At 39.2% G+C, this 25,569-nt stretch overlaps 1 protein-coding gene across 2 annotated transcripts in view; it reads left to right on the forward strand.

Annotated features, from left to right (window-relative positions):
* LOC592619 (intraflagellar transport protein 172 homolog) overlaps positions 1-25,569 on the forward strand; it is a 38,743-nt gene that overhangs the window by 10,056 nt on the left and 3,118 nt on the right. The window contains exons 8-36 of one of the 2 annotated variants that reach the window (XM_030983076.1): positions 241-393; positions 1,101-1,204; positions 1,862-2,060; positions 2,774-2,839; positions 3,544-3,645; positions 3,949-4,085; positions 4,679-4,871; positions 5,782-5,874; positions 6,384-6,461; positions 7,085-7,333; positions 7,726-7,804; positions 8,930-9,050; positions 9,818-10,052; positions 10,841-10,938; positions 11,786-11,921; positions 12,404-12,520; positions 14,142-14,284; positions 14,788-14,845; positions 15,010-15,110; positions 15,402-15,582; positions 16,004-16,113; positions 16,648-16,783; positions 17,800-17,898; positions 18,846-19,019; positions 20,211-20,414; positions 21,986-22,096; positions 22,770-22,889; positions 23,777-23,932; positions 25,114-25,212. In XM_030983076.1, coding sequence (XP_030838936.1) covers positions 241-393; positions 1,101-1,204; positions 1,862-2,060; positions 2,774-2,839; positions 3,544-3,645; positions 3,949-4,085; positions 4,679-4,871; positions 5,782-5,874; positions 6,384-6,461; positions 7,085-7,333; positions 7,726-7,804; positions 8,930-9,050; positions 9,818-10,052; positions 10,841-10,938; positions 11,786-11,921; positions 12,404-12,520; positions 14,142-14,284; positions 14,788-14,845; positions 15,010-15,110; positions 15,402-15,582; positions 16,004-16,113; positions 16,648-16,783; positions 17,800-17,898; positions 18,846-19,019; positions 20,211-20,414; positions 21,986-22,096; positions 22,770-22,889; positions 23,777-23,932; positions 25,114-25,212 — 3,852 coding nt within the window. Of the gene's footprint in view, positions 1-240; positions 394-1,100; positions 1,205-1,861; positions 2,061-2,773; positions 2,840-3,543; positions 3,646-3,948; positions 4,086-4,678; positions 4,872-5,781; positions 5,875-6,383; positions 6,462-7,084; positions 7,334-7,725; positions 7,805-8,929; positions 9,051-9,817; positions 10,053-10,840; positions 10,939-11,785; positions 11,922-12,403; positions 12,521-14,141; positions 14,285-14,787; positions 14,846-14,951; positions 15,111-15,401; positions 15,583-16,003; positions 16,114-16,647; positions 16,784-17,799; positions 17,899-18,845; positions 19,020-20,210; positions 20,415-21,985; positions 22,097-22,769; positions 22,890-23,776; positions 23,933-25,113; positions 25,213-25,569 lie in introns of both variants that reach the window. The other variant, XM_030983075.1, reaches the window with a different exon arrangement.

The following is a 25,569-nucleotide window of genomic DNA, read 5'->3' on the forward strand; positions in this document are numbered from 1 at the left end:
CATCCCTGCCCCCCCCCCCTCAACTCCCTCCCTCTCTCTCTCTCTCTCTCTCTCTTCCTCTCTCTCTTCCTCTCTCTCTCTTCCTCTTTCTCTATAATAATAATAATAGTTTGTTTTTATATAGCGCTTTTCAGGACCACAGGCCTTCTCAAAGTGCTTTACAAAATATATATCATTATTACCCCGGTCATTGGATTCAAACATTTTTGTGACCGTTACTCTTTCTTTTTTTGTATTAAGATCGATGAGGTGCGTATCCTTGGCAAGGACCGCTACCTGGTGGCCCACACGTCAGACACCCTCCTCCTGGGTGATCTTAGCTCCAACAAGCTCAGTGAGGTTCCGTGGCAGAACACCGGAGGCAACGAGAAGTTCTTCTTCGAGAATGAGAATGTGAGTAAATAAACAAATACTATCAAAAATAATATCGCTAGTGATATTCGTTTATCTCGCAATGTATGGTCAACAAGGGATCTAAAAGATCACGACGTTTCGTGCGCCGCTACAACACTTTGTCAGGTCAACCCGTAGAGTATAAAACACACTTGCTTACAATATATTTTATCACCTGACGAAGTGTTGCAGCGGCGCATAAAACGTCGTGATCTTTTAGATCCCTTGTTGACCATAAATTGCGAGACAAACTAATATCACTAGCGATATTATTTTCGATACTTCCATCTGCAATGAGTAATATATTTAGCATTAAACAAAAACTATTTTTTTGTGTGAAAAGGTTTAATTTGGTATCTTTTCAAGTATTTGTTTATGATGATGCTAAACTTGCAGGCCTCAAGTTTGCAGATAGAAATTTTTGTGAAAATTGAAATCAAACTTTCAATGAAGTGTTTGAGATGAAATATGAGTTTGTACTTTGAGAAGTTTTGTAACATTTATGATTGTTTTTTGAATTGCAGGCCTGCATCAATCGGCATGCAGAAGCCAAATTCTTGTCAATAGTTAAAAATTTAATCCCAGTGAAAGTTCAAAGTATCATTTTCAGGAGAAAGTGAAAACAATTTTTGATTGTCAAATGTGAACATGCACAGTTCTTAGATGAAATGACCTTATGACCTTTTGACCTTTTGACCTTTGACCAGGTGTGTATGATCTTCAATGCTGGTGAGTTGACCCTGGTAGAGTACGGGGCCAATGAGATCTTGGGATGCGTGAGGACAGAGTTCATGAACCCTCACCTTATCAGGTCAGTAACCAGGAGGGTGTTTCACAAAGCCTTTTTTCAATGACAAATGACAAATATCAGTGACAAATCTGCTGATAACCAATCAGAGGCAAGGATTTCAGTAGCTTATAACAAAAACTGTCATTTGTCACTGATGACAAGTTTTGTGAAACGGGGCCCAGAAGGTCATTGACCACATCCTTTCGAACAATGAACACTGTACAATGTTACATATAATTATGTTATAGCGGTCGATGTGTTAAGCGTACCAGTCACCTGAAAAAATCATTTGTGTTAAGGTAGAATGTATAAAATCAACCTAAATAAACTTGTTCTAGCATTCTGTAGATGAAGAAAATAATGCCACTGGTTGCTCTCACCAGTGGTCTCTCAATTATGATCTTTAGATAAAAAAAATTCCTTCAATAATGAACTACCAACAAATTCAAATTCTGTAGATTTGTGACAATTGGTACTTCCCTTGAGAAACCAATGCCAGGAATGGTTAGAGGAACTAGTGGCATGGATAGCGCCTGCTTGCCATAGTTAAGTCCAACATAAAGTCGATCTTAGTCTTTGTGAAACGGCCCCCAGAAGACCATAGCTATCATTCATCTTGTTGGGTTGTTAGTTTTGACTATCTCTTGTTTCCATTTTTCCCTTCCTCTGACCATGCAGCGTGAGGCTTAACGAACGCAAGCAGCTCAACGTAGATGACAACAAGAAGATGGCATATCTTGTAGATCTGAAGACCATAGCCATTGTGAACCTGGCCTTGGGTTTCAATGTGGCTAACCTGGCCCATGACTCTAAGGTGGACTGGCTGGAGCTGAATGAGACAGGACACAAACTGCTCTACAGGGACAAGAAACTTAGGGTAATTAATTTTTATGATTTGATTTGATTTGTTTTATTGTCCACATTAAGTGGAAATTCTTTTTTCACATGGTTACAACTATATACAGTACATAAAGCATAGGTCAATTGAACACATTTTAAATTACACATTGCTCATTAATCAGCAAGTGGGTCATATTAATAATTTAAGCTTAACCTTTATAAACTCAACACTAACATTTTTAGAACAATAAATCATACTTTTAAATTTAACTATATGATCATATGGTCTCATTGACAACTGTTTATTTATTATTAATATTCATGTATGAATAATATTAATCATTTTAAATGTTAAATTAAGCGGAACAACTCAAGAACACTCCTTCACTCAAGTGACCCTGACCCTAATTTTGATCCTAGCTAGAGCCTAACCCTGACCCTATACCTCCAACCATATCTAATCCTAATCCTGATCCTGATCCTCATTCTAATCATAACCTAACCCTATCCTAACCGTGACCCTATTTCTAATCCCAATCCTAATGCTGATCCTCCTAATCATAATTCTAACCCTGACCCTAATCCTATCGATATCCCTAACTCTTACCCTTACCCTAACTCCAGCCTTATCTTTATCTGTTAAGAGTCTATATAGTTAGTCATGTTATAAGAGATTCCAAATTTTATTATGTACATGACTTGTCATAAATAAATATAATTCTTTTTTGTTTTCTTGCCCAACATTCGCAGCTCCATCTGTTTGACGTTGATACTCAGTTGAAGACCACCATTTTGAACTACAGCAGCTATGTACAGGTATGTTCATCAGTACACCAATCAACGTTTCGCCTTTTAAAGCCCCTCCGCACTAGTTTGGCTAGGAGGGATTAGAGGGATTAGCATGGTTACTGACAGGTGGTTATCTCATCAACTTAGCTCTCAATTAACATGAGAAAAAAGAGGATCATGGGGGACCAACGGGCACCACTTAGGCATTGTTTTCTATTTAGAGGGAGCAAGTAGCTACACGTAGTGCAGTGGGGCTTTAAGCTGTCATACTACTCTTGTACTACTTGGAAATATTGTATAACGAGCTCATTGAGTCGTTGAAAAGGTAGAGAAATGGCATTATTTATAAGTGACGGTATGAGACAGATGTTCCTTCCTTCAAGTAGGAGATGATTGTACTATTTATATTTAATTCTTAGTTGCTTTTCATTTGAATATATTTTACACATAATTTGTATTTACATTTTATCTGTATTATCTACACCCTTACAAAGGAAATGCAAGAGATGTAATGTTTCTTACTTATTTATATTGTTGTTTGCAATGTTGCCAGTGGATGCTACAGGGAGATGTCGTAGTGTCTCAGAACAGAGGCAACCTTTGTGTGTGGTACAACATTGAATAGGAACTTTTGTACATGCTCATCAATATGGTTGCCAATGAATGCAATACAGCAGATACGCGTCTATTGTTTCAAACGTATCTCCCTTGTTTCTTCATAATGTTGCTAGTGGGTGCCGCAGAGTGATGTTGTTGTTGCTCAGAACAGAGGCAACTTATGCGTCTGGTACAACATTGATCATCCTGAGAGAGTCACCATGTTTCCTATGAAGGTAAGATATTTTTTTCATCCCAAAGTCCTAGATCCAATACCGTACAAGCCAATATGTTGGGGTAATGATATTTTCGTGGATCAAGGGTTTGAATTCTCGAATTCTCGAATTGCTAAAGCCACAACCACTTCTAATTATAATGATAATAATGATAAAAACAGTGCTTATAAAGTGTATGGTAGACTTTTGTATATTATGTGTATATCATTCAATTGTTGTGGAAAATAACATGCACAAAGTGAATGTTCTTATAGTCTCAACATGAAGTTTGGAAAATGATTTGACAATGTGTGACTATTTCAGGGCGACATTGTTGATCTTGAGAGGGCCGACGGTAAGACCGATGTGATCGTGAACGAAGGCGTCACCTCCGTTTCTTACACCCTTGACGAGGGGCTGATTGAGTTTGGTACGGCCATAGATGATGGGGATCATGCCAGGTTGGTGCAATTTTTGTGTACCTATTCTTTTGCTTTCTTTCTTCTTCTTCTTCTTCATGTTGTTCATCTTTACCTTCTCCTCTTTCTCCCTCTTGTCCTTTTCTCCTCTTCCTTTATTTTTTTTCTTCTTCTTTTTCTTCTTCTCCTTCTTTTTTTTCTTCTTCTTTTTCTTCTTCTCCTTCTTCTACTTTTTCTTCTTCTTCTTCTTCTACTACTTTTTCTTTTTCTTCTTCTTCTTCTTTTTCTTCTTCTCCTTCTTCTTCTTCTTCTTCTTCTTCTTCTTCTTCTTCCCCTCCTCCCCCTCCCCTTCCCCTCCTCTTCCTCCTCCTCCTCCCCTCTTGTCCTTTGTCTTCTCCTCCTTTATTTTTTTTCTTCTTCTTTTTCTCTTTTGTCTCTACCTTCTCCTCCTGTCCTTCTTCTCCACTTCCATTTCCTCCTCCTTCTCCTTAACTTTTATTTTGGGCTTTGCATTAGATGTTCATCTTTCCTACTTTCCATACAAATCCATTCTTCAATTTTATTTAGGGCTTTGTTTTAGAAATTTTCATCTTTTTATTCCACTTTCCAAACACCTTGCTTCTTTCCACCACCAGAGCTGTAGCCTTCCTGGAAACCCTCGAGATGACATCCGAGACGGAGGCCATGTGGAAGACTCTGGCCAAGCTGTCTCTGGGCGCCAAACAGCTTCACATCGCAGAACGCTGCTTTGCTGCCCTCGGGGATGTTGCAAAGGCCAGGTACCTTCGCAAGATAAACAAGCTCGCCGGCGAGATTAGCAAAGAAACGGTGAATAGTATATCTTAAAGGCATTGTTTAACAATGTTAAATCTGAGATGCACGGCCCTATGTGTTATCAGTGTCTCTGATATGGTGTAATATTGAAGCCCTAAACAAATTGCGCTTCAAAATGATCAATAAGTGCCTCAGAAAAGTAAAAATCTTTTGAGTGACCGGGTTTACCATACTCCTGTTCCCCAATAGACTGTTGTGTTATTAAAAACGTTAGGAAAACGCAAAATTTGATTTCTATTTCCAATGATAAATATCTTGATAATCAAACAGCCGATCGGCTTGTAAAAGTCATGGGGTTCCTAACTGACCTAAAGGTTTATAATTATGATTGCAGCATGAGCTAAATCCAGGATTTTGAGACAAAAGACAAAGTTACCCAGTCCCTTTAATCTCTGTGTAGTCTTTTCACAGTTTTCTTAGTTCGCTTCAGTTTAATAAAAATAAAAAACAACAACAAAATTGACCAGGAACACACTTTTGGCCCACTCATACAGACACTTTAGAGGGGAGCATTATTAAATCAATGTTTAAAAGAAGAATTTGGCTGAAATCATTATTATAAGTCTGTAAATTTTTGACATGTATTTTTGTGATAGTAGACCAATTGCTGAATTATTCAAAATGTATGTCTACTTCTGCAACAAAAGGGTTTGATTTTGACCATCAGGAAGCTTATCTAAGATTTATCTGACACCTCAACTGTTAATTTATGTCCATTTAATTCTGGTGATTTTTATCAGAGGTTCGGGTCAGAGATATCAAGAGCCTATGAATTAATATTCTTGTTTGGAAAGGATGTTTGCCTTACAGGTTCTAGCTCCCCTCTGAAGTAATGTTTACAGGTTAAGGATTGAGAAAGGCTTTTCATTTTCCTTATATATTCTATGTTCTCTTATGTTTACAGGGAGAAGACGGTATGAATCATTACAGTGTACGAGCCAAGCTGGCTGCTCTCAATAAGGATTTCTGGGATGCAGAAACTATCTACCTTGAGCAAGTAAGACCCAGAGATTTAAACAGAAATTAGACGTTTTTAAAAGTTAGCTTGAGTATAATTAGAAATATTACAAAAGCAAGGCAGCAGAAGTTTTTATATTTTTATCAATTTTTTTTTGACAGAGAATAAAAAGGTAATTGAGTTTTTAGAGTGGTAGTGTTATACAATGAGAGTTCTTCTGTTTGGTTTTTGTCAAAATATGATTGTACAAAACAAATACAGGCCGCCAAATAATGATAGGTACATTTATATAGCACAGCTACTACGTAAATATACTCTACTACGCTTGATACAAAGATAAGGCGCTAAAGCATTCAAGGAATTTCTTCCTACTGGGTACCCATTTACCATTTACTTCACCTGGGTGGAGTGTGGCAAATGTAGATTAATGTCTTGCCAAAACATATTACGACAGGACTCGAACAGCGAACCATGTGATCCACAACGTTTGACCACAGCACTACTTTTGTTATGATGCTGATTATTTCTTGGTTGATTGTTCCCTTTAGAATGCTATTGATGAAGCCATGGAGATGTATCAGGAGCTCCACAAGTGGGATGAGGCTATCAACGTAGCTCAAGGAAAGGTGAGATTATATTTCTTCTACACTTTCTTCTTGTCACAACCTGTTGTTATGCCTATCCTGATATTTATCATGTTAAAGGGCAAGTCCACTCCAAAAAATGAGTTAATTTCAATAGAAGCAGAAAAATCAGACAAACCAATCAAAAAAAGTTTGAGCAAAACTGGTCATTCAAAGATTTTTACTTTTTTGAGGCACTTCATGATCATTAGGAAGGGCAACTTTTTTAGGGCTTCAATATTACACCATATCACAGACACTGATAACAGGTAGGGCCATATCTCAGATTTATCATTGTTAAACAATGAATTTAAAGCCCCAGTGTCCTACTCGTACCTACTTGGTCCATCTACATAGAAAACAATGCCTAAGCAGCTAGTGCCCGTTGGTCCCCCATGATCCTCTTTTTCTCATGTTAATTGAGAGCTGAGTTGATGAGATAACCACCTGCCTGTGACCCCGCTGGGTGGTCTAATCCCTCCTGGCAAAGACTAGTGCAGACAGGCTTTAAAAGCAAATTTTATGAAACGGCCCTGGATGATCGATGTCAAAGAGGGGGCTACATATTCCTACAGGAGATACCTCCCTCATGCTAATTCATTCTGTGCCATCACTTTCATGTCAAGGGTCACCCTGAGCTGGAGACCTTGCGGCGGAACTACTACCAATGGCTGATGGACACTCGGCAAGAGGAGAAGGCTGGCGAGCTCAAGGAGCACGAGGGCGATGTTCACGCTGCCATAAGTCTCTACATGAAGGCCGGGATGCCGTCTCGTGCAGCGCGACTCGTTACAAGCAACGAGGAGCTGATGGATAACCGTGAGCTGGTACAACGCATCGCAACGACACTTATCAAGGGAGAATTCTATGAAAGGGTTCGTCATATATCCTATATTTAGTATTTAGTCATTACATTTTGGAATGATATGCTTATTTAATTATTATTATTTTGAAATAGAATATAAAAATCAGTAGTCTGTTTTAGTTTATTATTGAACTGCATATTTTACTCATGCTTGATGCATACTTTGTGTTGTGTCAGTGTGTTTTGGAGGCCTTGATTGACAGGCATACTGTTTTTATGTATGACTGAAGAAAATCAAAATACTTTTTTTTTTCCCCTTTTTTTTCTTCTTCTTAATATTGATGCTTTGCAGTAACAAATTTTTACAAATGATTTTTACTCAGAAAATTGAGTTTTGTAAGATTTCCTTGAGCATGCGGGATACCATCTAAGTTCAAATATGTGCTATCCATGTCTCTGTAGGCTGGAGATCTGTTTGAGAAGACGCGGGATGAGCAGAGAGCCCTAGAGTGCTACCGCAGAGGAAGGTCTTACAGAAGGGGTAAGGATTTTATTCCCAGGGGGTGTTTCATAAAGCTGTTCGTAAAGTTACGCATGACTTTACGCATGACTTATATATGAAAAATCCAAATGGGATGCTCAATCATTTTTAACTGCATCAACTAAAGTTGAACTGTGCAGATGTAGATTAACATTCTTATTATAACAAACATTTTTGAGGGAAAGTATATTTTTTGCCATAATTTAATTGAGGTTATTGGAAATATAGTCACACTTTGTTAAAACATCAGGAAAAACTTTGGGCATCCTATCTGGCACTTCATATTCAAGTCGTTCCTAAAGTCATTTGTAACTTTACGAACAGCTTTATGAAACACCCCCTGTTTATATTTTAATCTGGGGGTGTTTCACAAAGATCCTAAGTTGAACTTATCTTTAAGTTGGACTTAACAATTATGGAAAGCCGTTAGCATCTTTGAAAATATTTTGTAAAAGTTATTTCAAAAGGCATAAAATGTCGATTCAAATCATTCATATTTTCTATTATCAAATTTGAGTTGAGTCCAACTTATGATCTTTGTGAAACACCCCCCTGGTTACAAACAAGTACATGTGTTATCCCAGTGGGCCCCCAAACTATGCTGTTTTATTCACAAACGCCAGAGCTTTTCTTCTCGGTGTAACTATGAAAAGGGGAAAAAAGAAACTCTTTTGAATACTCACCTTAGAACGTGCTTTTGCAAAGAATAAAAAGAATACATTGTTACCATCATTAGTTATGAGTAGAGAGAAGCATTCAGTAACACAGTGTGCAGTCTCAGATAAAAGCAAATCAATTAGTAACTGTACATGACAATTTGATATCATTGAAATGAAATTTCCATATGCAAACACCATGAACATAATCTTTTTTGGGGTCCATTCTTTCAGCCGTTGAGTTGGCCTGCAGCGCCTTCCCTGCTGATGTGGTGAATTTCAAAAAGAATGAAGAGGGGGGTATCACTTTAATAGTAGAAGGAGGATGTAGAGATTATTTGTAAAGAGGCAAAAACGTTCAATCAAGAAGGATGTCAAGGAATACTTCACTCACCTTGTATATTATCTTTTCATACAGTAGCTGATGAAATATTCACCCTATTTTCAATACATTTTGCGATTCTTTCAGCTGTTGAGTTGGCACGCCAGGCCTTTCCTAGTGACGTGGTAAAGCTGGAAGAGGAGTGGGGAGACCACCTCGTATCTCAGAAACAGCTAGACGCTGCTATTAATCATTACATCGAGGCAGGGTAAGTACTCGTCGAAAATAATGCCTTAGTGGTGCCTATTGGTCCCCCATGATCCTCTTTTCTTTATGTTATTTGAGAGCTGAGTTGATGAGATAACCACCTGTCAGTGACCAGCAGGGTGGTCTAATCCCTCCTGGCCAAACTAGTACAGACGGTCTGTAAAGGTATTGGGTAACTTTGCCTCAGATTCTAAACAAAATCTTGGATTTAGCTGATGCTGCAATCATAATTATAAACCTGTAGGTCAGTCAGGAACCCCATGACTTTTACAAGCCAAATTGGTAGTAGACTAGTTGGAGATTGAACCATATGGACATTAGACCAAATGATAAATAGACGAAATGAATATTAGACCAGGTGGGTAGTAGACTAGACGGGTTGGGTGTAGACCATGTTGGAATAGACCAATTGGGTACAAGACAAACTGGTTGTAGACCTGGGGGCTGTTTCACAAAGATCCTAAGTTGGACTTAACAATTATGGAAAGCCATTAGCATCTTTGAAAATATTTTGTAAAAGTTATTTTAAAAGGCATAAAATGTTGATTCAAATCATTCATATTTTCTATTATCATGTGAGATTTCATGTTCTTGATGTAGAATTTATGAAAACTCTAAAATACTTGAAATTTTTCCTTTTGAATGTATTTTATTTTAAGGCTACAAACGGCTCTCCATAATTTTTAAGTCCAAGTCTAAGTTCAACTTAGAATCTTCGTGAAACACCCCCTAGTGGCAATTGACCGGTTTATCTACTTCCACATGCAGTGCATCGCACAAAGCAATCAAGGCAGCAGTGGACTCGCACCAATGGGCCAAGGCGGAGCAGATCATCCAGCTCCAGGAAGCGGACATCGGAGAACGCTATTACCCCGTCATCGCCAAGCATTACGTGACGATCCACGACTATGAGAACGCCGAGAGGTACTTCATCCAGGCCGGCCAGACCAAGGAGGCGATTGATATGTACACCGCGGCCGGGAAGTGGGAGGAGGCACATAGGGTGAGTGAGATTGGGGATGGGGAGGGGATGAGGATGTTGGTGGTGTTGGTGATGATCGTGACAGTGGTGGTGGGGGGATAGGGGTGGTGGTGGTGATGATGGTGGTGGTGGTGATGATGATGATGATGATGATGATGATGGTGGTGGTGGTGGTGGTGGTGGTGGTGGTGGTGGTGGTGGTGGTGGTGGTGTTGATGGTGATGGTGGTGGTGATGATGATGATGATGATGGTGGTGGTGGTGGTGGTGGTGGTGGTGGTGGTGGTGGTGGTGGTGGTGGTGTTGATGGTGATGGTGGTGGTGATACAGGTGGTAATGGTGGTGGTGGTGATGATGATGATGATGACGATGATGATGATGATATTGTTGGTGTTGGTAATGATGTGGAGGTGGTGATGGTGATGATAAAGATGATGGTGACAGTGGCGGTGCTGATAGGGGTGATGGTGATGGTGGTGGTGGTGGTGGTGGTGGTGGTGATGGGGATTGTGATGATTGTTGATGATGATGTGGTGACGGTGATGATATTGTTGATGATGGTTATGATATGATGATAACGATATTGATTATGGCAGTGTTGATGATGATTACATTGATGATGGTAAAGTGATACTAATAATAACAAAGTAATTTTATTTCATTTGTTCTCAGAAAACAACATGACCATTTTCTGCATCATTCAAATTCAATCCCAGTCTATGTTTCTTCATAAATGTAGCAAATTTATGATTTGATAATTCATTTATGGTGAAATAAAAAATCTTTAAAATATATCCATTTTGTTTTCAGCTTGCTATGACGTGCATGAAAGGAGAAGACATTAAAGTTCTGTATGTCAACCAGGCTCAAGAGATGGAGGCCCAGGGCAAGTTCAGGGAGGCTGAGAGGTAAGCTGAAGTTTCCAAACATTGCATTCATTCAAATAAATGCTTCTTTTTATGCCTCCCCTACAAAGTAGCTAGAGGCATTATGTTTTCGGGTTGTCCGTCCGTCCGTCTGTACGTACGTCCCGTTCTCGTGATCGCGTTATCTCAAGAACCCATTGATGGATTCCCGCCAAACTTGAGTCATGTGTGTATCTTGCAGAGCCAATGAACTGATTAGATTTTTGGGTCACGAGATACAAGGTAAAAGGTCACAGGGCTCATTATGTATGCGAAAATAGCTCGTGATCGCGTTATCCCATTGATGGACCATTGATGGATTCCCGCCAAACTTGGGTCATGTATGTATCTTGCAGAGCCAATGAACTGATTAGATTTTGTGGTCACGAGATCCAAGGTAACCCTGCAGTAGCTGAGTCGCCATGATAAGGCACTAAAGCAATCAAGGAATTTTGTTCCTACCGGGTACTCTTTTACTTCACCTGGGTGGAGAGTGGCAAATGTAGATTGATGTCTTGCCAAAGGACATTAATGCCCCGGCAGACCATGTGATCCACAGTGCAGTGATGTATCCACTAGGCCTAAAAAAAAAAAAATGTTGTATTGCCCTTTGCGATTGACCCACAAAATTTGAAATCGACAGTCGGCTTTTTAAAAAGGTTTTTTTTTTAACCGTTTTTTTTGGAAAAAAATGTATTAACAATAACATGTTACAATAATGTTATAACCTACTGAAATTGTGGCATTTGATTGGCTGAGAGCAAATGTGTCATAGAAATTTAGCATTTGCTATTGGTTACTAAAACAGGGCACCTGATTCTACAGTAATGATATGTCTTCCTATGTTCAGGTTGTACTTGACCGTCCGGGAGCCCGATCTAGCCATCACCATGTACAAGAAACAGCGTCAGTTTGACCACATGATACGACTGGTCAAGCAACATCATCCTGACCTGCTACAGGACACTCATCTTCACCTTGCGAAGGTATGGTCCCAATAGTTGAATTGTAATTAGAAATGAAATAAAGGAACAAAAACAATAAAATACATAAGTTAAACAAATATTGAGGTACATAAGAAATTATCAAAACAAAAGATAACATAAGGAATAACCTGGCTCTTCCAGTTTTTGTTGTTGTATTATCATTTCAAATGGTCTATCAAATATATGTAGAGAAAAACAATGCTTAAATATGAATAATATATGATTTATGGGTAAAAATGTGATTTTTATGACCTTATTTGCATAAATTACCTTAATTATGCAAAAGAGTGAATTTTTCAAAAAATTGAAATAACCATTTTCATCTTTTCAATACTATTTTTTTTTTTATTCCTACCATCCCCCATTGTATCCTTCTCTTTTGCTCTTCCATTGCTGACTTACAAACATTTGTGTAAACCAACTTCTTTGCATCTTTTGCTCCATTTTCAATACTACAAAACATTTTTGTCTTCCTTGTATAGGAGCTTGAAAATGACGGGGCGATGCGTCAAGCTGAGCAGCATTACCTGGAGGCTAAGGATTGGAAGGCTGCCGTTAACATGTACAGGACAGCTGATCTATGGGACGAAGCATACAGGGTAAGCAGAGCTGCCAACCAGTACAATTTAATTGTATTTTGTAGGATTTTTAGAAATAAATATGATTTTCCAAACACAAACAAAAGATTTTGCGTGTGTGTGCCATTTTCAATCGCAAAATGCCCATTCTGTCCTGTTAAGTATCCTACAAGCATCTCACATCGGCAATTTGGGGATGTTCATTGGTTCATCAAACACACCAGCCATGACAAAATCATGCATATTCAACCAATGATCCTTAAAAAATTCTTCCTGTATATAGAAACTGTTAAAGAGGCATTGATCCGTGTTTTTTTGTTTTTTTAATACAATTTGTGTCAGTAAAATGCAACTTTTGGGATTAAAGAATACAGTTTTTGAACTCCAGAGGTTGGCAGTTATGGGTAAGGATTACCCTATGCATGGTGGTTTTGAACCAGCGTCCTGTCGCTTATACCCCATTCACACAGCTGTGTGACCTTTCGAAGACCATGCCAATCACCCCGATCTGAACAAAAATCATCAAATCTGGGCATTATCGCCGCTCTTGGCCACGCTCTTGGCCACGCTCTTGGCCACGCTCTTGGCCACTTTTCGATCGTAGTATTACTTGGCTTTTTAATAACTTTATATTTCAAAAGTGGAGATGAAAATTAGGAAGTGGTGGTTCCTCAATGACCGAGAAATACCTTCTTTGTTCAAGAAGAAACAGCCAAGTGTGGGGGGGGGGGGGAAACCGGACTATCCACTGTACAATATCCTTGCCTTTTATAATATAGTATTAATGACTGCTTTGAGAGAAATAGTTGTTTTATTACGCTCAAGGGAAGGTTAGAATTGTGCTATTCCCCGAGGCTTGCCGAGGGGAATAGCCCAATTGTAACCTTCCCGAGAGCGTATGAAAACAACTATTTCTCGAATATTAAAGCAGTCATTAATACTTTTATATGCCGAAAAAAAATAGACTAAAAAATAAAAAATAAAAAATACTTTTTTTTTTGGTCGAAGATGAGATTCGAACTCTTGCGTACAAAAGGTGATGTGTCTAAAGTCAGCGCCTCAGACCTCTCGGCCATCGCGCGTTGTTAACATGTATGGCAGTTTTGTACAATATATACATTAAAATGGATTGAAACCGGCTTCGCGTGTGATGAATGCTTCGCAAAAGCTCCATATACGGACTCTTCTTTTACTTTTGCAATGCATATTGGCACGAACTTAGATCAAGATCTATCGGCAGATGTTGTTTTTTTTGTTTTTGGAAGTTTATTTTCGTCTTCATGTCAACAATGCAAGATAAAATTGTCGGTAAGATCGATCGAGATTCAATTGTATTGAAATTACCGACCAATCCTTCGCACACATACGGCATCCTCCATCGCTCAAACCATTTTTTAACATGTAAACCTATGGGGTAACCATGGAGGCTGACCAACTTTTTTTAATAACCATGGTTATTAAAAATATTGAAATGTTTTATGCATGGTTACCGAGAATTTTACAGGAACAGTTGAAGTTTATGAATGCAATTCGACCAATCAGATGGCTGGATTTCTTAAGTGAGGTATATAATAGATGATATTGATATGAAATTAATTGTATTTCATCTCCATCTCCTCTTCCTCCTCATCCTCCTCATCAGGTCGCCAAGGCCAATGGAGGGGCCAATGCTTCCAAGCAGGTGGCCTACCTTTGGGCCAAGAGTCTGGGGGGAGACTCAGCCGTCAAACTGCTCACCAAGTTTGGGCTGCTGGAGGCTGCCATCGATTATGCTGCTGACAACTGGTAAGTTGAAAGGGATCGTTTAACAATGTTAAATCTCAGATGCACGGCCCTATGTGTTATCAGTGTCTGTGATATGATGTTATATTGAAGCTCTAAAAATATTGCCCTTCAAAATGATCAAGAAGTGCCTCAAAAAAGTGAAAACCTTTTAGTGACCGGTTTAACCATACTCGTTTTACCCAATAGACTGTAGTTTTATGAAAACTTGGGAAAACACAAAGTTGGATTTTGATTTCCAATCATAAATATCTTGATAGTCAGACAGGCGATCAGCTTGTAAAAGTCATGGAGTTTCTGACTGACCTAAAGGTTTATAATTATCATTGTAGCATGAGCTAAATCCAGGATTCATTTCTGTATAGTGTGCGTTTGAGTTAGCGTTTGACCTGGCCCGTTCAGCAATGAAGAATAAGATGGGTGACATTCATTTCAAGTATGCCATGTTTCTAGAAAATTAATGCCCTGTTCACATTCGAAATGTAAACCTCTTCATTCCTGTACAGTGCATTTGAGTTTGCGTTTGACCTGGCCCGTTCAGCAATGAAGAATAAGATGGGTGACATTCATCTCAAGCATGCCATGTTTCTAGAAAATTGATTTATGTGTTGTTCCCCCTTTGACATGCTCTGTTCACACTCGAAATGTATATCTCTTCATTCTTGTACAGTGCGTTTGAGTTTGCGTTTGACCTGGCCCGTTCAGCAATGAAGAATAAGATGGGTGACATTCATCTCAAGCATGCCATGTTTCTAGAAGATGAAGGCAAGTACAAGGAGGCCGAGGCACAGTTCATCAAGGCTAACAAACCTAAGGAAGCCGTCCTCATGTAAGTCATTCTTCCATTTTACATTTCTTCTTCTTCTCAGTCAGGTGGTGCTAATGCGCTGCTGTGTCCATCACAAGTTTATTATTTATTTATTATTATTTATTATTTTATTTGGCAGAAACATGTGATATCAAAATACAGAACTGAAAATAATTGATTAATAGCAAATCACACAAAAATGCATGAACCCATTGGCTACTGAATGCTTATGTTCCCCATTGGTTTAATACACGAGCCACCCGGTTCCAGTACGCAATGGGTTAACTCCTAGGTATCTTATTTTTTCTTCAGGTACGTACACAACCAGGACTGGGACTCGGCCCAGAGGATCGCCGAAGACTACGACTCTGAGAGCGTCTCTGACGTCCTGGTGGGCCAGGCTAGGCAGTCCTTTGAACAGAAGGAGTTCCAGAAAGCAGAGTCCTTCCTCCTCAGGGCACAGAGACCTGAGCTGGCTGTCAAGTACTACAAGGTAAGGTCTCTTTGATGTTCTACAGGTAGTGATGTAGCTACAGAGGTGCACACAGCAGCACGCCCCCCCCCTTCTCTTCCATCCTTCCCTCCCCCCTGTCAGAAAAATACTTATTGTACTCTATACTACTATTGTTATTGAAAAACTGTGTACTTACGTGAATGAGGAAGAAAATCAAATCAAATCAAATCAATTTTTGTGCGATCAATAGAAACTTTAAGAATTTACAGCTTTCTTATCCTTTATCAGATCTCTCGTACCTCACTTATCTGTTTCTCTCATTTTCCTGCTTTTATTAAAACTCACTTGCTACTAAGATAGACTTCCCCCTTTAATCCTTGTGACTGCTTTAAATGTAATCAATATGCATAATATTGACGGGTTGGATTGACTTGTATATCTTTCTGTAAATTTTGTTTAGAATGCTGAGATGTGGCAGGACGCTCTACGAGTCTGTAAGGAGTATATCCCTCATAAACTACAACAGCTACAGGATGAATATGATAGAGAGGTCCTGAACAAAGGCACTAGGTAAGATATAGAAAGAGGTGTCGTGGTCGAGTGGATATGTCACCGGACTGTGGATCACAAGGTCCGCGGTTCAAGTCCCGCAGCGGCACTAATGTCCTTTGGCAAGACATTTATCTACATTTGCCACTCTCCACCCAGGTGTTAAAATGGGTACCCGGTAGGATGCGAAAGCTAATGTGGTTTGATTAGCAATGGCGCTTGTAAAATGGCGACTGGCTGGAATGCTCCCCAGGGGGTGGAGAATGAGCATACCTTTTGTGCGGGTAAGCCTGAATCTGATTTGTCTGTCATCTTTAGTTTTAAAAACGACATTGTTACTATTATTTGTGACAAGTTCACAAGCACAAATTGACGCCTTCAACTGCACCTCGCAGTAAAATAAAGGCACTTCCCTGCTTGCGTTTTTGAACAAGGACCTGGCTTGCTGCCTACGAATTCAGCAAAAAAAATTAAAGAAATAGGGGTGCGTCATATACATGGAGATTTACGGTAACGATAATTTTACACACAATTTTTTTTCTTGATTTCTTTCAGAGGGTCTAACAACCTCGTACAGCAAGGTAAAGAATGGGAAGCATCCGCAGAGTACGCGAGGGCGGTAGACTGTTATCTCAAACTCACGCCTCAACTCACTACTGATACTGATCTCCTGGCGCAATGCTGGAACAAGGTAATTACATTATCAAACCTGCTTTTAATAGTGACCACCTTTCTACGACCACATTTTTTATTTCCCTTGAAAATGGTTTCTCATTGAAACATGTACTAAAGGAACCTGTACTTAAAGACCACCTGCCTATGAAGACCACTTTTCTTGTCTCCCTTGGGCGGTCTTTATAGACAGGTTTCACTGTAGTCCTTTTATTTCAATCTGATTTCACTTGGTATTGTAAGGTTCATGAAGGTTTTAGATATTCTATCTAAATTTATAGACTAAAATAGTAGATTTGCAGTGTAAAGTACAATGTGCAATAATGAAACTGAGAATAAAATAATCAAAATTTTGTAATTTTAAATAATGATGAATCACTAAGTATTCAAGAAACACTCAAATTTTGTTGACCTGTAATTTATCAAAAAATAAGAAAAGATGGCATCTTAATCCATATGTGATTTTGATGTTCAGGATCGGAACGCTTTGCCATCATCAACTACCATGGCAACGTCACTCAACAGCCAATCAAATCAAGGTTTTCATGGAAGTTACCATTAATGACAAAGTAACCATCAACGATAAGGTTTACGCAACAGAGCCCAGATACTAATTACTTAGGTTTGAGAAACTATGAATGACGGCATAAAGGTTTCGGCAAAGTGGAGTACTCTTTTTCTTAAACCTGTGGGGTTTTTCTCAAAGATCCTAAGTCAAACTTAATTCTAAATTAGACTTAAAACTTATGGAGAGCCATTTGTAGCCTTAAAATAAAATATGTTCAAAGCAAAAAATTCAAGTATTTTAGACTTTTCATAAATTCCAAATCAAGAACATGAAATCTCCTTGATAATAGAAAGTATGAATGATTTGAATCGAAATTCTATGCCTTTTAAAATAACTTTTACAAAATACTTTCAAAGATGCTAACGGCTTTCCATGTTAAGTCCAACTTAGAGATAAGTTTAACTTAGGATCTTTGTGAAACACTCCCTGAACTTTGACATTGCATTTGTGTCTCGTCTATCATACAGGCTGCTGAGCTAGCCATGAAGTTCATGGATTCCAGCAAGGCTCTTGACGTCACCAAGGTAGTGTGCCCTCGCTTGGCAGAAATCAACAAGCACAACATGGTAAGTCTGGCAACCTCCTACAACCTTTTACCCACACTTAAAGGGATTGGGTAACTTTGTCTCAGATTCTGAAACAAAATCCTGGATTTAGCTCATGCTGCAATGATAATTATAAACCTTTAGGTCAGCCAGGAATGATCCCATGACTTTTACAAGCTGATCGCCTGTCTGATTATCACTCAAAGATTTTTACTTTTTTGAGGTACTTCATGATCGCGCAGTTTTCTTAAGCTGCGCACTATTATAAGAGGGCATTTAATGTGACAGTAGAAGTAATGAAGTAAAATACTCATACACTTCCAAAATACAAGTATTGTCACTTTTCTGAAAGCTGCTGAAATCTAATTTACCCAAAGTTTAAGACAGCTCCTGAGCAGACTTAAGCCAATTATTTTGGAGGCCTTGATTGGCAGGCATCTGGTTATCATACGCAGTTATCTTAAGCTGCGCACTATTATAAGAGGGCATTTAATGTGACACATTTACTGCGCATAATTTTTGATTGACCATGTGATGTCACAATGCTTATCAGTAGGTATTTTGCCTTTATAAAGTCAATATGGTTATGTAAAATGCTAAGATATGATCTGAATACAAGTTAAATCCACACTGTACTACTTGTAGCTACTTGCTCCCTCTATATAGAAAATTTCCCCAATCGGTGCCTGTTGGTCCCCCATGATCCTCTTTTTCTTATGTTAATTGAGAGCTGAGTTAATTAGATAGCCAACTGTCAGTGACCTCGCTCTGTGGTCTAATCCCTTCTGGTTGCACTAGTACAACCGGCCTTTAAGACATATCACTTAGCCAATTAAAATTCTAAGTAAAATACTAACTTAATTCACGTAACTGAATTGAAGACGGCCCCTGGAACTAAAATATCAGAGGAAAGCCATTTTAAAGGATACATAACGGTGTAAAATCTTTTCCTTTTCTCTCTCGTGAAGGCTGCGGAGCTGTACCTAAGTCTTGACCTGATCAAGGAAGCCATCGATACCCTGATGGATGGAGGTGAGTGGGCCAGAGCTCAGAAGGTCGCCAAGGAGCTTGAACCTCGTTACGAGCGCTATGTGGACGACAAGTACAAGGAGTTCCTCAAGAGCGAGGGCAGAGCAGAATCCGTAAGTATCATAGTGGCATTCTTATGTAAACAAACAGGCCTGATAATTACCCGATTTAAATTGGTTTTCCAATTTTTTTTTTTTATTATTATTATTTTCTCTTTTCTTCCCTATTTTTTCCTCAATTTTCTTACTCAAAAGGGGGAATGTTGTTAGATGCCATTATTTTCCCCTGAAACCTTTTTTTTTTTTTTTTTTACTCAAGGGGTGCGTACTATCACCCCTGAAACAAACCAGTTATTTTGACCTTAGTTTTTGATAGATTTAATGCATACTAATAAATTGCAGTAGTAGTGGTTATTTTGCCTGACTACTAAGAAAGCATAAATGCTTGTAAGTAAGCAACCAGAGGACCAACAGCGTTAGCTCCTCTCCGAGAGACCTGGTAATGAGGATTAACGCCTTACCAAAGGGCACTAGCACATCGCCTTGGTTTTGAACCCGGGTTGCCCGAACTCGAGACCACTGCTCTACCAACTGAGCTATCGCGCCTCCTCGATATTGTGTCAGTACATTGCATCCTTATATGCAGTCAAACTTGCTTGCCTTTTTTAGTCTCAATTTAACACCCTTTTCATGGTAAGCTTTTATTATTTAGATGGCCTGTACATTTCTATGAAATGAAAACTGCAGCTTATATGACACAATCAAAGTTCCCCTTTCCTTCTTACTAATATATTTATAACAGTTTGAATGTTGCATCATTTGAGGAAGAAGAACTCCAATGGGTTATTGGTGGTAAATAGAGGAGAATGATTATACCGGTACACCTCATTTGTTTATTATGGAAAGTTGTAAAGGATTGAAAACCAACACATCATAATGCTTCTGACATATTTACATCAAGAACAATAGCATTGCCTGGGGGTGTTTCACAAAGACTAAGATCGGCTTTGAGTTGGACTTAACTATGGCAAACCATTCAAGCCACTGTTTGCTCTCACCATTGATCTCTCAATGAACTATCAAAAAGTGTAAATTCTGTAGATTTGTGACCATGATTTGTATGTCCCTTGAGCGGCCAATGCCTGTAAATGGTGAGAGCAAACAGTGGCATGAACGGCCTGCCTTAGTTAAGTCCAACTTAAAGTCGATCTTAGTCTTTGTGAAACACCCCCCTTGGTTATAAATAAGCATCATCATCTTTGAAGCATGTTGTCAACTTGCTCTCGATTTATTACTTCTTTTCAGTTGGCTACGGTGGACATCATCGGTGCCCTGGACATGTACGTGGACCGCGGCGAGTGGGAGAAGTGCATGGAAACAGCTGAGAAGCAAGGCTACAAGGTACTTCACAAGTATGTAGCCTTGTACGCCAGTCACCTCATCAAAGAGAATAACTTCTTCAAGGCTTTGGATCTCTATGTCCACCATGGGGCACCACCCAACTCACAGGTAAGCCATTTACATTTTTATGCCTCCGTTACGAAGTAGCCGGAGGCATTATGTTTTCGGGTTGTCCGTCCGTCCGTCCGTCCGTACGTCCCGTTCTCGTGATCGCGTTATCTGAAGAACCAATTGATGGATTCCTGCCAAACTTTGGTCATGTATGTTACTTGCAGAGCCGATGAACTGATTAGATTTTGGGGTCACGAGGTCAAAGGTCAAAGGTCACAGGGCTCATTATGTATGCAAAAACAGCTCGTGATCGCGTTATCTGAAGAACCGATTGATGGATTCCTGCCAAACTTTGGTCTTGTATGTATCTTGCAGAGCCGATGAACTGATTAGATTTTGGGGTCACAAGGTCAAAGGTCACAGGTCACAGGGCTCATTAGGTATGCAAAAAGAGCTCGTGATCGCATTATCTCAAGAACCGATCGATGGATTCCTGCCAAACTTTGGTCATGTATGTATCTTGCAGAGCCGATGAACTGAATAGATTTTGGGGTCACGAGGTCAAAGGTCAAAGGTCACAGGGCTCATTATGTATGCAAAAATAGCTTGTGATCGCATTCTCATTAGAACAGATTGATGGATTCCTGCCAAATTTCGATCATGTATGTATCTTGCAGAGCCAATGAACTGAGTAGATTCATGGGTCATGAGGTCATGAGGTCAAAGGTCATGGGCTCATTATGTATCCAAAAATAACTTGTGAACGCATTCTCATTAGAACTGACAGATGGATTACTATTTAACTCAGGACATCTTGCAGAGCCAATGAACTGAGTAGATTTTAGGGTCATCAGGTCAAAGATCAAAGGGTCATATATGTATATGAGAAATTGCTTGTAATCACGATATTCTGAGAACCTCTTAATGGATTACAATTGAACTTGAATTTGAAAAATTTCTTCTGTTTTGGTTTGTAAAATTGCTCTATGACGGAGGCATCATTTTCGACTGCGCGCAGTCGAAGTCCCATCTAGTTTTTTTTAATTCACTCGTTTGCATATTTATGGTAATTTATGCAATTAAAGGTATTACAAAGATTTGGTATGGGGTCATGAATTAGGTTCAAATGAGCAAATTGGAAGCATATGCAATTTTACAATATTCAATGATCGTTGTCGCGGTTGAATTCAAGTCTAAAGTAATGAAATTGTAAATAATTAACTCTTTATGTTGTATAGCGCCCTCTCAAGACTGATATTACTTTAGCTCTAAAACAATGTTTCTCGACTACAATCAACCAATTTGCTATAGCCATTTGGAAATTATATATCAGAACTGCGTATTCTCAGATTTTCATGGTCGCAGCTACCATGGAATGGCCTTGGGCACTATTTAGCAGGATATTTTGGAAACAAGACCAAGATTTCTCAGGATATTTTCTCAACCAAATATCCCACTAATTGCAACTGCGGTATGATGAAGACGCAAATTAACTGGCTAATTTGCGATCGGGATAGTTAAATAGCGGGTTATTTGGCAAACTCGAGCTGATGAAGACAGGTCTTATGTGAATTTATATGTTGTTTCTCAATACTTATCCACTGTTTTTCGCATCATCTTTATTTCAGAATTTCAACATCTACAAGCGCATTGCTAATGAGATCTTTGCAGCCCCTAACCTTGATAAGCCAGACTCTTACAAAGTCTGGGCTGATCTGAGAGATGTACTTCTAAATCTGGTAAGTTAAATCCTTGAATTTGTATTTTAATTTGATAATGCCATAGCGCAAGTAGATTTAAGGGAGGATTACATAACAATTAGTATGCGCATGTCATCAAAAATATGCTATAATTTATGCAAATTTATGCAAATTAACCTATGCATTTTCAAATATCACAAAATAATGTAACCTCATGAATTTGAGATGAAGGAAACATTTATTCAATACATTTTTAACATTCTTCACAAGTCTGCAGACAAATATGTAGAGTTTTCTGTAAAATGCATAAAATTAGCATTTTGCATAATTAATTAGGCTATAACGACAAAACTTTGCATATTAGGAAAAAACTAATTATACCATCTTGTCCCTTATGTAAATATCTACAAACATGCAAATTTTCGCGTTCATCGTACTTTCGACGGCCGAGATCATGGGGGGGGGGGGGCCTCCCGGGCCGCCCCTCCCCCAGTCACGAGGTGCTCAAAATAGCCCAGTACAGTAAGGGTTAACTAGTACTGATCAGTTTATGTTCGGATAGTTCAATTTGATTGTATTTAAAAAATTTAAAAAAATTGTTTGTCATTGTATTTTGTTTGTTATAGCGCTATTTTCTTTGTAAAATTAATGAATAGGATTGTTGATACTATCAGTATTAACAAGTCTATTTCTATTGCTATATCATCTACAGTGTGAGAACATGCAACAGACACAGATGGCAAACACTGCCCCTCATCAGGAGTTTGAAACGATGCTAACCGTCGCCCATTACTATGCCAACAGGAGTGCATGCATGGCACAGAAGAATTTGGTAAGAAAGATGGTGAAGAAGCAGAAAAGGAGGGGGGGGGGGGGTAGAATGGGGTAGGGTCATGAAGGAGGGGGTTGGGGTAGGGGGGGGGGGAGGGGTTCAGACAATGTTTAGAGTGCATGCATGGCTCAGAAGAACCTGGTAAGAAAGAGGATGATGGTGATCAAAGAAGCAGGGAGGGGGGGGGGGGGGTAGAATGAGATAGGGTCATGAAGGAGGGGGTTGGGGTAGGGGGGGAGGGGTTCAGACAATGCTTAGAGTGCATGCATGGCTCAGAAGAACCTGGTAAGAAAGAGGATGATGGTGATCAAAGAAGCAGGGAGGGGAGGGGTAGCGTCACAGAGGAGGGGGGGGGGGTTGTCGAGACAATGTTAAGAGTATATATATGGCAATGAAGAACCTGATAATGAAGGAAAAAACAAATAGGGAGAAGCAAGATGGGGTGGTATGGTAGAAGGGGGGGGGGGGGCGCAAGGGGGATGGGTGGTTTGAGATCATTCTGACAATCATCCACATCATCAACTTCCGACAGCTCCCTCAAAACCAAAACCTCCAGGTATCTACCTTTATTAAATCCCACCCGTTGTAGTTTCCTCAAGATAATTGAGGTACATGTATGTCTGTCGGGTAGGTGTCCTTGTGGATCGTTGTTCCACTGGGGGATAATTGTCCTAATGGGTAGTCGCCCCAGGGTTGGCAATACTCTTGTACGAGATCTCCTTTCTAATAGGCATAACATGGTAGCAGCGGTGGGATACATTCATACTATCACAAAAACATGCTTTTGTTGAGATTCAGGAACAATAGATGCCTGAAAATTGACATTCCTAGCGTCGTTCGTTTTAATTCGTCCACTCCTGTTCTACCCTGTGACCTTGTCAATCTAGGAGCCCGTAGCAGCCAAGCTCTCCATAGCTCTCCTACGTCACAGTGACGTCGTCCCGGCAGATAAAGCCTTCTACGAAGCCGGAGTTCAAGCCAGAGCGCAGAACATGTACAGCATGGCCTTTGTGTTCCTCAACAGGTTCCTGGATCTAACAGAGGTGAGTTTTGGATGTCTTCAGTGCCAGATTGTGGATTCTCTTGCAGGGGGAGGAGGAGGGGAGGGGGGGGGGGATTAGACCAGATCTGATTGATCTAGTAATGAAGGGGGATTACAAGCTAGAGCTCATAACATGTAAAGCATGGCATTTGTATTCCTAAACAGATTCCTTGATCTGACAGAGGTAAGCTTTTGAGTTGTCATCTTGTTTCAAGCATATTAACAATTAATCAGTCACCTACAATTTGTTATTATCAGTAACAACTAGATCACAGCTTCATTTTTTAAACTTTAAGATAAAAATATATATATTCTCCAAGTTATTTATCATTTAAGGAGATATTAGCTTTGTGGTTAAGTTTACCCCCAAAAAAGTTAACTGATTTTAGTGGTCAGTTTTACAATAGCCAGAAGATGCTATTTCAAAAATTAAAAAATAAAACTCTGCCTCACAAATGTGAGAGAGCCAGTATGCATCTTTTTTCATGCTGAAGGGTGTTATCTATGGACGCTTTTAAAAATGTCACAGATAAATATCTTTTGGAGGTGTCCTAGAAATATTAGCAATCAGCTAAGTAGAAAGACCACCTGTCTATAGGTGTCTATTTGTCTCAAGAAAGGCTGTCTTCGAATACAGTAAAACCTGTTTATTAAGGCCACCAAAGGGCCACTGTAGACAGGTGGCCTTTATAGACAGGTGGCCACTGCAGAGACAGATTTGACTGTATATGTTACTTTGACTGTACTTCCCTATGACTTTAAAGTAGTCACCTGAAGAATCATAAGGGTTTTGAATTGATGCAAAATTCTTATAATTGCAAAGGGGAAGCCCTACTGATCAATTGTACCTACTTCCCTTTTCAAAATATGTTAGGGGCCCGCAGTAATCATCTCTAAAAAATGTTACTTTTGAGATCCACATTTTCTGCCTCCAGTGGTCCTCCGTAGAGCGTCAAGATTTGTGACGCCTCATGCGAGACACAGCCAGCCACAAAATAGCATTTTGTGCCTGTCCATGATTTCTATATGATTTTGCAGCAAATTCTTCATGATTTTCAAGAGAAAATCTTTCCATCCATATATAATTTGTCCATAATCATCAGTTGTCATGAATTTTCTTCAGGTGACTACTTTAAGGTTAGTTTGCATTCAGATCTCATCCAATTTTTTTTTTCTTTTCAGGCCATTGAAGAAGGCAGTCTGGATATCCTGGACAACACTGATTTTCAGGATACTGACATTCCATTTGAAGTACCTCTCCCGGAGAAACAACACATCGCTGTGAGTTGACCAGCCCGAAAAAAAACTACCTGTTTCAAATTTTCAGATTATCTTTAAATGTACATCTAGCATTGAAGTCACTACCTTAGCACCATTTTCTCTCATCTGAACAATATCAACAAGTCCCTTTAATAAGGAACAGATTATTCTAAAAAAAACCAAGGTTTACATCATTACTCTCAAGTTTTGGAGTGCTTATTACAATACGTTTTGAAATAAGAGAAAAAAAGCCTGTATTTTCTTTTTCAAACAAAGATAGATATTTTGATATGCTGTGTCCAACTTAAACATGAAAAAGAAAGAAAACAAAATCATTTATTGCTTGAAAGTTTGTTTTTGTCAGTTATTCAACAAAAT

This window comes from Strongylocentrotus purpuratus, unplaced genomic scaffold (genome assembly GCF_000002235.5).
Source record: "Strongylocentrotus purpuratus isolate Spur 01 unplaced genomic scaffold, Spur_5.0 spur5_scaffold_13, whole genome shotgun sequence".
In the NCBI taxonomy this organism is placed as follows: Eukaryota; Metazoa; Echinodermata; class Echinoidea; order Camarodonta; family Strongylocentrotidae; genus Strongylocentrotus; species Strongylocentrotus purpuratus.